Here is a 14,472-nt window from a genome sequence, read left to right on the forward strand (position 1 = left end):
GTGTTTGTGTGTGTGTGTGTGTGTGTACTGTATGTGTGTGCCAGAGACAGATGCATGTGTGCACTCACCTGTGTGGTACGATATGAGATCTTTTCTTTTTCCATTCCTCCACCCGTTGCATGTATTGTTATTGCTTTCTCCTTTGAAAACGACACATCCCATTTGAAGCAGACTGACTGAAAGGGCCTGAGAAAAGGCCACTTGATCCTGGTGGGACCTGCGTCGCCACAGAAAACAGATCTTTTGTGTATCTCGCCCTCTAATCAAAATAAGGAGAAAACTGAATAAATAGCTTTTGTCTATTGTGTCACCTGCACTAAAAAGAGAAGCACAGGAGACCTTCACAATGATATATTTACACTCAAAGCAAAGTTTCTTGGGAAGAGCTATCTTTGTTACAGTTAAGTGCTAAATGCCACTGCTGGTTTAATCACCATTATTTCTGTCATGTTTCCGTGGCTACTGCACAGTTCATTATTTTCTGTGTGGTCTCTGCTGTAAAAGGTCACTGGTGACGCTGCTTGACAAGCAAATATAGCTCTATGGAGTGAGCTCCCCAACACGGCACGGCTGCACAACTGGGCACGTGCTGACTGCGGTGAAGGGTTAGCGTGTTGGTGAGAAAAGCCAGCTAACACTCCTCCTCCTCATCATCATCATCGGCCACGCGCACTTATTCTATCATTCATAACCTTTGGTGGACCAATTTTCCTCTTCTCATTTGATGAATAATTTCCACAACACAGTCAATCAGCACTCACAGTTCAAGATGCATTCCCATGCATTTTGGGGAGGTTGACTCTGATAAGATACGATATGTTAAGATAAGATAAGATAATCCTTTATTAGCCCCCCAAAGGGGAAATTTAGTATATTAGTAAATTTAGTAATAAAAATAACAAGATATATTAAATCAATACGTAGAAAAAAAGAGTAAGTAAACGTTACAGTTTATTCAAAATCCCAGTAAAACAAACTACATATAAATGGGCTAACTGGTTAATTTGCACATTAAGGTAAAGGCATTAAAATCCTCCATATGTTAATGACAGCTTGTTTGCTGCGCGGCTCTATGCTAGCACTTAAGCACACCGTATATTAAGTGATAGAAGGTGACCAGTGTTGCCTCAAAAGTGAGAAACTGAGATCCTGTAGTAGCTCTAAAGCCAAAGCCAACTCTGGCAGTTTTGCGTAGGTGTTTGATAAACTGTACTCAAAATATAAAGTTGGCTGTGCTGATTTTTACAAACCTACCAGCCATATGGTTAAAAAAAAAAAAAAAAAAAAAAAAAACATTATTACACAACTCTGTTGAATACACAGTTCTGATTGGCTAGTGAACATACTCTGAGAGGGCTGTTGTTTCTGAGTGGTCGACTGCTGTTTCACATCTAATCAGATCACTCCACAGTCAACAAGTCTTTTTTTTTTTTTTTTAAGTTACACTGTATTAAAGCTAACAATAACAATAATGATGATGATAATAGTAATAATATAAAGATTACAAAATATACAGTCCAGCAGTCCTAATCATGATAATTACTAAAGATTTTAGGCAACAGTCAATAGCACAGTCATCAAGTCTGATCTGTTAATTGTTGTTGTTAATTGCTAATCAAATTAACCAGCCACAAATACATGTTTGCCTTGATTATTGTGGAAAATAATATTTCTAATATTATTTTTTATTCACTCAGAGAGCATGAAACTTTTGATTACTGGTTAGAAGTTCGGGTAGGTAGCCGGGTAATATGTAGGATCATTTACAGGGAGGCAGTCAATATGTTGTCAAAGTGCTTCTGCTAACAAAAATAAATCATTCTGTGGCCGTGCCGTCATATTTATCTTAAGTCATCGTCGCTCATGTAACCCCTCATGCCCTTTAATTGCAGAACACAGGTCACTGTACTATCCAAACTATTAAGAAAGCACGTTGGTGCCCTGCTGACTTAGTGCCCAGTGAGTTATGCGCATTTTGGCTTGAGGGTGGTGCTAGAGGAAGGAAAGGTCATGAGGTCGCCAAAGTTGAAAGGGTTCATCTTCAGGGTAGCATGAATGCTCTTTCCAAAATTCGTGGTAATTCGCCTGATAGTTTGTGAGGTATCAGATTTGACATTTTGGATTAAGGGTGGCTTTACAGAAAAACGTGATGGTGACATCACAATTGATAGGATTCATTCCCCTGGATGCATGAGTAAACATAAAGTATAGCATAGCATAACATGTAGTACAGAACAAGTATAACTGCTTGCCAATCGATCCATTACATTTAGAGATATGGTGTGTATTAGTCAAATGTCTGGCCTGAGGACGGCACCAGAGCAAAGGTTATAGGGTCGCTACAACCGAGAGGAATCATCCTTTGGGGAGTAATGGACGCTCTTACCAAATATTATGACAACCAGTATCACCAATTACATTTTGTGATGTCTTGCGTGCACGCTTGACTTTGTGTCCTGAGGGTGATGCTGGGAGAAAGGTCATGATTTGGAGGAAAGAGTTGATTGGACGCACAGACGGTCCAACACCGACCAGCTTCTGCTTGCGATTGAGAAAGCCCTTTGAAAATCTCTAAATTCAGACTCAAAATCTGTCTTTCCTCACTGTCACACACCCGACCCTTTCCCTGTCTCGTGTGGGACTGGCATAATCTTCGGTTTAGTCAGCGTTAATAGCCGGGCCGTTGGAAACTCCGACTGCTTCTTGCTCTGTCGGCATCATTACACTCACTCTCTTTCTGCTGTCTGTATTAATGTGTAAATGGATCAGTATCAGTCTGCTCCGAGTGTCTCTCCTTCACACACCTGTTGCATGCTGTCGTTTTACCTGACAGTGCATGTGAAGTCCCTATCTTTTCACCCCATCGTGCTCCTCAGATTGCATATGTTCCTTACTCGTTTTATTGTTTTGTCGTGGCACTTGTTGCACGCTCAGTCATCCTGGTGGTCGCCATTTGAATTTGCCTGCCCAAAGTCTCTGTCCTCTGTTTTCCTATTAAAGGTGCACTTTGCAAAATTGCCAAGAGTTGATTTAAGTGAGAACTTTTAGACTCAGCTGACAAAAATGCGAAATAATGATAAATAGTAGCATCTGTCAGTGAGTCAGGCCAATGATGAGAAATGTATAGATTTAACCATCAGATTATGTGCTTTCTCCACATTTTCTGTCAGTTGAGTCTAAAATGTCCTCACTTAAATTAGGAGATTTAAATGAGGATGTTGAGAGATCATCGTAAGGATTCTGCAGTTTTGCATAATGCATCTTTAATGTTTTTCTTGGGAGTTTTTCCTTGTATCCACTGAGGGTTTATTGTCTCTGCTACAGTGCACACAGAGTATAGTATATGCCAGGGATGATTTTGGTGTCTGGTGACTAAGGTGACCAACAGGTGAATCTCCAGAACAACTGATTGTATTCTTTTCATTTTCAATAGGACTTGAAAAATGGCAAATCTTATCAGTGCCTTTGTATTAAGCAACTGAGCTGTGTTAACCGCTCTAAAATATGTTTTTGTACTGACTGCTGTCAACTTAGTGAGATCCATCTAACATCACATTGGCTGGTATCTCCTTCTCTCTCCTCTCCTCTCTTCTCTTCCTTCCTCCCAATCAAACTGAGTTTTTGTGTAACCAGTTAAGAACTGAACAGCTTACAATTTCTCTCGTTCTAAAAATAGCATGTGCGCTTGCTTTCTCCTAACCAGCATTCACCTCAACGTGAGAACAATGCCAGAACAATTTTTCAGTCTAAGAGATTGGGTAAAGCTTCAGGAGGAAAAAGCAAGACTCACAAAGCATCGATGTCTGTTTTTTTTTTTTTTTTTTTTTTTTCTGTTCTCAGTCTCACTGCCAACCTTAACCTCTTGTCTCCTTTTTTTGCAACAGCTGGAGAAATGGCACGCAGTTTTTAAGTGTAACTTTCCAAAGAGGGCACTGCTCCAATTTTTTTTGTTTGTTTGTTTACATAGATATGTAGAAATGTTTTCTGTATGTTTTCTTCAGTGTCGAAGCAAATTCATTGTTCTATTCGTGTCAGATGTGAGCCCATATAGCATGTGAGAATTATACAACGAACGTCAAAAAACAAAGGCAATGTGTACAGGCTTTGCAAGGATTTTTGGTGGTTACCATATGGACACATTCAAATAACATCCTCCATAGCCATGTAATGTGCTCTCATAGCTGCTCTTGGCCATGTCAGAGATGCAATATGCCAGATTTATCAGATTTGTTAGAATGTAAAATAAAAAATGTGTCCATGAACTCATGGGCACATTTATTTTTTGGCTGATGAAGGAGGCTGGAAGGGTGTGCATTAGACTACATGTGCATAGTGAATGAGCACATGTGTGAATGCATGGGTGTGTTTGCATGGATGGATCCATATACCCCAGCTCTCCTAACAAGTACTGAAATAATAATGAGAACAGTAGTTGCTTCTGAGTGGGGCATATGAGAGAGAGAGAGAGAGAGAGAGAGAGAGAGAGAGAGACAGAGAGAAGGGGTGGGGCTGGAGAGGAGAGAGTTGAGAAGAAAAAGAAGAGAAATTGAACCAAACTGCTTAGCTAGATACACTGGAAACCTAATGTCTGACACCTAGATTGAACCTTGGTATGGGTTTTTTTTCTGTCTGAAATAAGAATTCTTTGGAGACGTTTTTGAGGAAGAAAAAGACACCAAGGTGTGGGTCTGAAAGCACAGTGACAATGCCGTTGGATGTCCACTTTGTGTGAAATCCAACAAAAGCCTGTTGCGCTGAGCTTCTTTCTTTCTCTGGCTGCTCTCATATCCATAATCACACACATACACACATACACTCTCTCTTTTCACTTTTGTATTCTTGCTCATTCTCTCTGGCTCACAGACTTTCTGATGGGACAAAGGTGGTACACCAACACGGCTCTTCAGGGCTGCTGGGACGTCAAGTGGGCAAGATGAGTCTGAAGGGTTCTTGATTGTAGTCGGCCAGTCGTCAGAGGGATCAGATTAAATGCTCTGAACCCAATATGAGCCCAGCCCGTTGCCATAAAGATGAATAACACAGCCTGGCCTCTCATCTGCTCTCAATATACAAAGCTAGAACAAATGGCACACTGCTTAAATTTCGGGAGTTTTACTGTTGAATGTGATTGTGAAGTCTGATATTACTGTTACATTCATATTAAACAGGAAATATATAGTATTATTATTTCCTCTATAAATCCATTAATGTTGATGCATCTCATTGTCCTGTAAGGTACAAAAGTGAATATCATCTTGATTGGATCCAAAAGAGGAGATGAGTTTGAATGAAGCAAAATTTGAATTAGAATGTAGTAAAAAACAAATAAAAACATCCTCTTAAAATCTGATCTGCTTTTAAACAGTAAACACTTCCGTGGAGACTACCATCGCTCTGATTCAATGGGAATTCAAGTTAAAAGATTCAAAAATGACACTGAGAGAAGCGGTTACATGTCTTACAGAAACGTGATATCCTGAAATCTCTGGAAAAAGATTCAAAGGCTGCAATTTTACTGTGATATGATACTGATGTGATTTCCATTATGTTAATTAATTGATGACAACAGGTTAATATGACCAGTTTAATGTTTCAATAGCATGCTGCACTTTTTTCAAGTTCTCTTGGTACAAAAAAAGTCATGCAGCATTAGTGGTTTCAAAAGTGCAAAGCAGGTCCAAAGATCACCTCACAGATAGCAAGCATGCTAAACAGGACCAGAGTCACTCCATGAAGCAGTGATGGAGTGAGTCGAAAAACGTGCAAGATCCCAACACTTTGCGTGTTATCTGCCCTACATGCCACCATGAACTAGATCAAGAAAAACACAGTTTGTATAGAGAATACCCACAAGTCCATCATGTCCATAGAGCACACTGGCAGATGTGGAACTGGAACAAATCATAATCATGCGTTTTGACGGTTTCAAACTTTAAAACATTCATTTACAACAATTTCAAATTTACAAAAAGGGAGGGGAAAAAACTACTACTCATAATAATTTGAGGTAACAGCTTGTAAACATTATCTTCACTTTGTTCAAGTTGGCAATAACAACTTCATTCAAAAGATTCAACAGATCGGCCCACGTGTAAACAATTGCTGGTCTTTTACGCACAAACATTGGTCGTCGGACTACTTTGTTGTAGTCATTTTTCGGAAGGAAATGTTAAGTTTTTGCATATTTTCTTTCCTCTCCGAGACACAAAGGGGCGTCTTTGACAGGTACATGCAGATAGAGATCTCGTCCTGCGGTTGGAAAGGTGTGCACCAGATCTCCACGCTGGATCTCCACTCCAGATCTCCATAGTCCAGTATCCCTCCACTGTCTAGCTGAGTCCGATCATGACTGCCTCCACGTCTTTGGAGGGTCTCCGGTCCTTCACCAGGAAGTTAATCATACTCTCCGACTTGATCATCAGGTTGCACCCGAGGAAAAATATGCCAAACATGACGGTAAGCGACAACACGCACAGCACCGCAATCTGCACAACTCGCATTATGAAGAGCTTGCGCTCATCCTGCATCACCAGAGAGCCACCGCCGTCGCCGGTCACCACGTCGTCGGTGCCGTTACCGGAGTACGTCGCCAGGGTACCGGCGAGGGTCTGACTCCCGTTAAAGAGCGCGCCCTGGGTCACGTCGAAGAAAGAGACGTTCATGCTTCCTTGCGGTTTATCGGCAACAAGACGAGCAATTCCAGCGGGCAGGCACGCACACCCACCACAAAACCTGAGTCCAGGCAAAACTTTGCGTCATGTGACTGTTGAGACCAAAAACAGTTGAAGAAAATGGAAACTGATACGCTTTTTAAAAAAAGATCAGATTAGACAGAATCGTGGTTTGCCACTGTGTTGCTGTGCGTAAAGCCTAAAACCACACCGCCTCCACCTCGGATTTGATGCAAGAAAAAAAGTAAGTTTGTTCCAGTCAAAGTCCACGTTGTTCTAGCTTTTAGCGAGTCTCCTTAGACAGTGCAGAAGGTGCAAAACGTTTCTCCATCCGGTGTAATAAGAGCCAGTCCCCGTGCGCCCGTGCTCGCCTATGTGCGCTTCTTTTGTGCCAAGTCTCTGGTGCGTTTTAAAGTGATGATGAGTTCCCAGCGGACCACACCACCGCTCCTTGCCACGGGAGGTAGTCAGGTGGCCTCAGATAATGCCTATTTGCTCTTAATAAACTCTGTCTTAGGCTTCCGACTCCTCATCTGGTGTCTCGTAATGTCAAAATCTTATTTTTCTTAAACTAAATGCCAGTGGTTGAGGTCACCGAAGTTGTTTCCAGCGCAAACAAAGAATTGACTTGATTCAAGATGTAACTTCTCCCCTTAAATTTTGATATCAGTCAAGGTATTTCATTCATTCTCACTTGTTGACATATTGACACAACATGTTGTGTCAATATGTTGTCAGAAAAAGTGATTCCTCAAACAAGTGAATCTGCACCAGGAGCATAGGTGGGATTTAACATTTGAGCAAAACAAAACAAAGCAAGCAAACAAAAAAACATGATACCATAGAAACCATCCCAGCTTTATGTCTCTGATGCCCCAACCCAGACTCACTGCAGTTTGTGCAATAATCACAAAATTCAATCTACAGATTCATGTCCATGGACACAAACTGTCCATTCTTTGCTGCATATGGATACAAATTGTAATCATGTCCATGAACACAAATTTTCATTTTTTTTTTTTTTTTTTTTTTTTTTTTTTTTTTTTTGGTGCATATTCCTTTAAATTCCAGTGGCTTTAGCCAACAAAACAACTTGGTTAAAGTTAGGAAGAGGTCATGGGTTAGATAAGCATTATGTTAGGAAAACAAAAGCTATTTTCACTCTGAACATGGACTTTGACATTTTTTTATACTACTCATGGTACATGGCAAAGGCACAAAACATACATGATTGAAACACATTACTTTTGAAATACACTGAATTTAAAGTGAACTGAATGCAATTACTGGTCATCCTGTGGACACATTCAAATAGCGTCTTCTGTAGCCATGAATTGATTTGAAATACATTAATTTGAAAGTCATGCTGACTGTCACAAATCAAAGACAGTTTGTGTCTATGTACATGACTCTACAGATTACATTTCATTACTATATCACAATCTGCCATGAGACCAGGCTGGGTTCCCAAACAGCTTGCTAGATTTACATTTAGATTTAGACCCACTTGATCGATATAGACTGCTGTTTATTTCCACAGAAATAGTATATTTTGGGTTTTGCTCAGATTTTGCTGAGCAAGCCTGCTTCATTAGGCTGGCAATATGCAAAAGAGTTGGTTGCCATGGCTTTTACTTGGAAAATTTGTTGAAATAAACAGCTGATGAAGTGGGTCTAAAGTTTTGTTGGTGTGTGGCAAAATCTTTTGACAGCTGCATTCAGTTTCAGTCAACTAACTGTTGAGAGTAATTGTGTGTTACTCCCAAAACGTTTCACCTGCAGACGGGATGCTTGAAAACATAATTTAGACTTACCTAAGGCAGATGGATCCAAAGCTTTTTCCGAATACTGTAATGCTAAATCTCCGTTATTAATGTCACTTACTTCCTAAATGTACACAGAGCAGGAGCGGGAAACTGCACCAGTGCGAGTCTGGTAGTCTAGCTAACAGGAAGCGCTTAGGCAAATAAGAAATATGCCAAAACTAAATAAATGAATGAATAAATAAGCTGGCCCATCTATTATTCAACAATATTTTTTAAATGTGTAAATAAAACAAATAATAAATGAATAAATTATTTTAGTAGTTTCCTACAAGGTCAAATGCAGTTTCAAGTCAGGCCTTTAGGCGGGGCTGTGCCCGTCTCTGCCCCCCCAGATTCTGCATATGAAGGGGAGAAAATGAAACTACTGTTATCCCAGGTATGAGTGCATCTTTCAAATGCTTCAGGAGGCTGAATTACAAGATTTTTGCCACCGTGTTAAGTTGAAATCCAATATCTCTTATTTCTACACATCAGTCATGCCTTAAAGCCTCATCAGCAGTGATTTGGCTTTATAGTTTTCACACACTCACAGAGAAAGTTCATAGATTGCCATGATATCTTTTTGTATTCTCAGGTGTATATTAGCCAGCTCAATGAAACCAACCAAAGCATATATTTAAACACATTCTCCCAGGGGAAAATCAGTTTGAAATCTGTTTAAAATCTAAACAGTAGAACAGAATCAGCACGGGTATAAACTGATATCTGAATACAAACTGAAAAAAAAAAAAAAACAATAAACAAAGTATGAGAAGGTATTTATAGTTAGGCTCGTTGCTCGGGAGACTGTCACAGTAATTTTGAAGTCTTGAGAGAGAGACAAATATCAGTGCAGAGAGCTATAACTTAGAAATGAAGACATGAATTAATAAACTGTGATTGAATCATGGCAAACATCAGACGTATTGGCTCCCCTGCTTTCGCTGCGGCAGGTGTTTCCTCACCTAGACGAGGGTTGAAATTAAGCCCCTGAACAGCAGCCTGGTCTCTGTTTTATTGGAATGCGTTATTCAAATACCTGTCTATCTCTCGAGTGTGGTCCATAGCTACTGGAGCTGCTTTTGACATCGTGCTGAGGTTGAGATGACATCACTGCAAAACGATCTATGAGGATGCAGACGCAGCTTTATTGCACGTTTTAATGGAAATGCATCAGCATGAACTTTAAAACAACTCAGGGCTGATGAGTTCACTATTGATTGATTGATTCATTTATTTAGATTTTTTTTTATTTATTTATTTGAGTTGGCTACACAAGCTCTTTCTCATACCTGTGACTCTGATTCCCATAGTGATCAACAGTATCCTTCTTTTTCCAGGCAGCTAATCCCTTACGAAAATGTCAAATGTGGAACACGCCTTTTCACATGTGAAAATTTATATTTCACATGTGAATTTACCGTTTGCACATGTGATCAGCAATATTCATATAACATTTTAACACGTGACAAGAAGTTAATGTCACATATGAACTTGAACTTTTTGCACATGATTTGTTTGTCACATGTGATTTAGTTTTCCACATGTGAAAAGAAAACAATGTTGCGCATGAACCGGATATTTTCAAATGCAATTTGTTGTTTTCACATGATTAAAATTCCCCACATGCGAAAAGGAAATTGTTCACTCAAAGTCATGCGGAAGTAGCATTTTCACATGTGACTGGCTTCTGAATTAGAATTTCCACATGTGAAAACAACATGAAGTCACATGTGAAATAAAGCACATGTGATTTTGGGACATGTGTTTTTCAGCCATCACAAGTGGCTGTAGATCACACGTGTTCCAAAACCACGTCTGATTTATATCACTTGTGATTTCACATGTGACTTTTTTTGTGGTATGAGATGTTAGATTAGATTTCACATCACGTCACATCACCCATCTCGCTCTTCATGCAAAATGTAAGGTTTCATTCCGATGTCTTATTAACAAATGGAAATGGAAAGCTTAATCGTGTATAAAGCTTCAACTGAGGCACGGTACCTTATTTGAAAAGTATATTATGTCGGCAGGAACGTGCTTATCACTTCAAATATAACCTCCATCACTACAGGACATAGGCATCCCCATGTGTACGTATCAACCAGTAGTTTTGTTAACATTAAATAAACAAAGATCAGCTGACCTGTCAAAAGTTGTAGTGAAATATGACAGTAATCTGCTGGTTATTTATTACTTTGGTCCCTGAGTTCTGGAGGGGAGTAAACATTTCACCTCAGCTCCAGCCACATGCCAAACATCCTTTTTGCAAATCCTGCTTTGTCATGTTTAGTTATGTTGGTTTGTCGGTTCTGTGGCGCACAACTGGCCAGTGGTGGTTGTTGACAGAAATTTCTAGCATTCAGGAGAAAGACATAATAGCTGCACCACTGTGCTCTTTTTTTAAGACTCCAGGAAGACGCCCAATAGGCTAAGAGATATCCAGGAGAAAGGATTTCCAAAGTATAGACCGATGCCCAGCGGAGAGATAACTGCTCAATGCTGGCTCGAAAGGCCACACTGTGCTGGAGGACAATTATCTGACGGGGCTTGCAGGTGTGCTTTTTCAAATCCATTTTTTTCCACATTCACGTTTTCTGAATACGTCTGAAAAAATATAGTCGTGTGAAGTTAAACGGAAATCCCTGAAAATATAATTCTTGGTACTATTCTTGGCTGGCAGGCAGTGATTTAATATTTATAATATAATTTCAACCAAGGATTAATAATTATACTATCACTTTCCAAAAGTGGTAATATAATTATTCTTTAATATACTATGAAATAATACACCATCATGTGTGCTTTTAAAAATAAACCATGCAAATTGTATCTACAGGGATACTGTGTGTGATTTTTGATAAAACAACCACATTACTAAATCATTAGTCATGATCAGCAAACAACCAAACAAAAAAGAGAACACTTGAATCATATCATATTATCATAGATGTTAAAATATCTAGTCTTACATCGCAGTCTGTTATATTTGTTGTATTTTTATAGATGAGAAAAGGGATCGCTGCAGTGATGAACGTCAACAGGTTTCTACAAAACTGCGTTAAATATTTTCAAAACATTCCCCAAGTCTTGTCAGCAAAGCCTGTCAGCTTAATCTGTTGTTTGTCTAAAAACAAAGGCCATGAAATTCAATTTGGGATGCTCCTGATGTGTGTGTAAGCGGCTTGCAGCCACCAGCTGACAAGCATGTGTGCAAACAATGATTAGCTCTATACACAAATACCTTTCATAAGCCCGGGAAGTGGTTTATTTCAGATCATTTATTAATGGCGGATAACAGAGGAGCAAGAAGTCTTTCATGTCCAATAAGACCAAATAATCCTATTTGCGTTTGGATTTTATATAGCAGCAAATTAATAGGCGGTATGTAAATCAATTCTGTGCAATTTTAGCCTGTTCTTCCATTTTTCAGTCCAGCGTGATTATGGAAAGTAGCATGTGCTTAAACCTCATCCTTTTGTCAATACATAAATCCTCCACATAGAAACAGTTAAAAAGATAACATGTTTTGGAGGCTTTAAACTACAGAAATTCAAAGACAACACAAACCAGGAGACATCTTTGTTCAAGCTATACGAGTCTTGTATGAACACAAAACTCCTTTGAAGTTGTGTCCAGAAAAAATCCTCTTTATTTAAATATTTCACATGCTAAATGTTTGTGGGGTCAAAACCTGTTGATTTATTACCTCTACTCTCTTTGGGAGCATCTCATGCACAGTCTCCATGTGCAATGAATGTGCCACATGTCACTGATGCCCGGTGAAATAGCACTGCGCTGGGGCAAAGAGAGGTTTCTAACCGTCGCCTCAGTCCAACTGTGTATGAAGATGTATTCATATGAGGATACAGACAGACATGAACGTGTGTCTCTGACTTGTTCCTAAGCAACAGTAGACCTGTGAGCCTAGTGGCAGATGGTTGGTGAAGTTATTTTGGTTTAGAGGAGAAGGAAGGAGGGAGGGAGTGATAAGGTGCCTGGACGGAGGAGAGGGGGGGAAACGTTTCCACTTAACATGAGGGAATTGGCAGCCTAGCAACACAAACTAAGTGAAGACATCCCTAGCAACAAGGAGGTGGTGTTTGGCCCGAGCCACCCCGGATCCACCATCCCTCATCCCTATATCCACTTTATTCAAGGGACTTCGACGGGGCCAGACATCACTTAGGACATAAAGTGGACACACCCTTTCAACCCGCTAAATCCCGGTGGGAAAAGACTTCCTCAGAACTTTCTCCTTTTCAATTAATCTAACAGATTGCTCCTAAGATGCGGCTTTATTAGTTGATCAAAGCGCATGAAAGAGTGCATGGAAAAGGGTGTGCTCTTGTGAGTGTGTGCACAAATTTCCTGGCCAAACAGAGGGGTGGGTGGGGAGGGGTGGATACCAGGGACACTAAGGAATAGTATCCAAAAACGGAGAGCGTGGGTGCTTAATGCAGACAAAGTCAGCATCCTGAGATGGAGAGAAACAGTTGGAGGCCATGTTTTGATCTTAAGGGGTTTGCCACCTATGGGACTCTTAATCACGCACAGGTAAATACAGTCATTAATTACACACTGATACAGATTGCAGGGACGCAGAGCAACAGCAGAGTGGTGCCCCACATCAACCCCACACTAAGCAACCATCAGTCACTAAAGTTATTTCAAGGAGATAATAACCTCATTGCCTTGATTTGCAGGGGGATATTGGACTCTGTGAGTGTTTTTTGTGTGTGTGTGTGTGTGTGAGAGTGCCCATACACACCCTCTGTAGCCTATCTGTTTGAATGACTGCAGAAACCCTGTTTGTCTGAGATGCACATCATGGATTTCATGCATCTAATCGAAGAAATCCCAGCGTCTCACACATCCCAGCGCTCGCTAAACTCCTTGACATTTACATTCATCCACACATCTCAATAATATAGATCTACCATGATCTCCTTTTCCTCTTCTCTCTTTGTTTATTTCCTACATCCAGCCTGTTTGTGGCATTAGCCTTCTTCCTCTCTTTTCCCATCCTTTTTTTTTTTTTTTGGTGTTCGTTTGTTTGTTTCACGGCAGGCTACATGAGCAAGCCGAAGTCTTCATGTACTTTATAACAAGAAGAAAACAGCGAGAACAAAAATGCCCTCTTGCACCCTTTCTATTCCTGCGCTCCTCTTGTCTCCCCAGCTGTAAGTTTTTCACTTTCAACACACAATATAAGCTGTCGTCCCCAGAGAGGGAAATGTAAGCTCAGATCTACAGCAGCAAGTGGAGGCAGGTCAAAGCGGCAAAGCGTCACAACACAAACACACATTGCCCCACGTCAACAACACCAGGGCACTTTTCATAAGGCAGGCAATATCCCCACTTGACCCTCTCTCCCACCAGTTAAACCCAGCAAAGCAGGAGAGGGTAAAGCCGCCTGTGGTTATCCAAACACCGATTTTGTCTGGCAGCGATTGCATTTTGATATTGGCTTTCTGTGATTGCTGTTTCAGACTCAGTGAAGGGCTTAAAGGCCCCCGGATAGATCTGTGACACGGGTCGGGACCCCTCCATCCCCCTTCCTTTCTCCAGCCCCCTTGTTCAGTCTTAATTGGCTGCCATCTGACCCAGTCTCTGCTCAACAACTCGCACCGCGCTCTTCCCAAAATGCCATTCGTTTGTGGGGGTGGAAGCCACAAAAGGCTACATGGAGCCAATAGATCCAATCATCGACAGAGGGGGGCGGGGGTCTGACGGCCCATGTAGCATTACCTGCACCGTGAACAGTCAGTGCTTAATGCCAACAGTTGACTATGATGGCTTCTCTACTTTTTTCTCCCTTTCTGTCATTTCTTCAAGCTGCAATCCTCGGACACGGGTGGCAGTAGCTTAGCAACCAGCAAGAGAATGAGAACAAGAGCAGGGCAGAGGGATAGAGATTCAATAAATGGACTAGCGCAGAGATCAGAGACATTGTCTGCTGCCATCCAGCTCCACACACACACACACACACA

The 14,472-nt window shown here is 40.7% G+C and overlaps 1 protein-coding gene across 1 annotated transcript; it reads right to left on the reverse strand.

The window, feature by feature from the left end:
• Positions 1 to 6,329: 6,329 nt before the first annotated feature.
• rprml (reprimo-like) lies at positions 6,330 to 6,662 on the reverse strand. Its single transcript, XM_030057046.1, has one exon. It carries the CDS (start codon positions 6,660 to 6,662, stop codon positions 6,330 to 6,332), a length of 333 nt encoding a protein of 110 aa, XP_029912906.1.
• Between the last annotated feature and the right edge of the window lie 7,810 nt (positions 6,663 to 14,472).

This window comes from Myripristis murdjan, chromosome 8 (genome assembly GCF_902150065.1).
Source record: "Myripristis murdjan chromosome 8, fMyrMur1.1, whole genome shotgun sequence".
NCBI classification, from domain to species: Eukaryota; Metazoa; Chordata; class Actinopteri; order Holocentriformes; family Holocentridae; genus Myripristis; species Myripristis murdjan.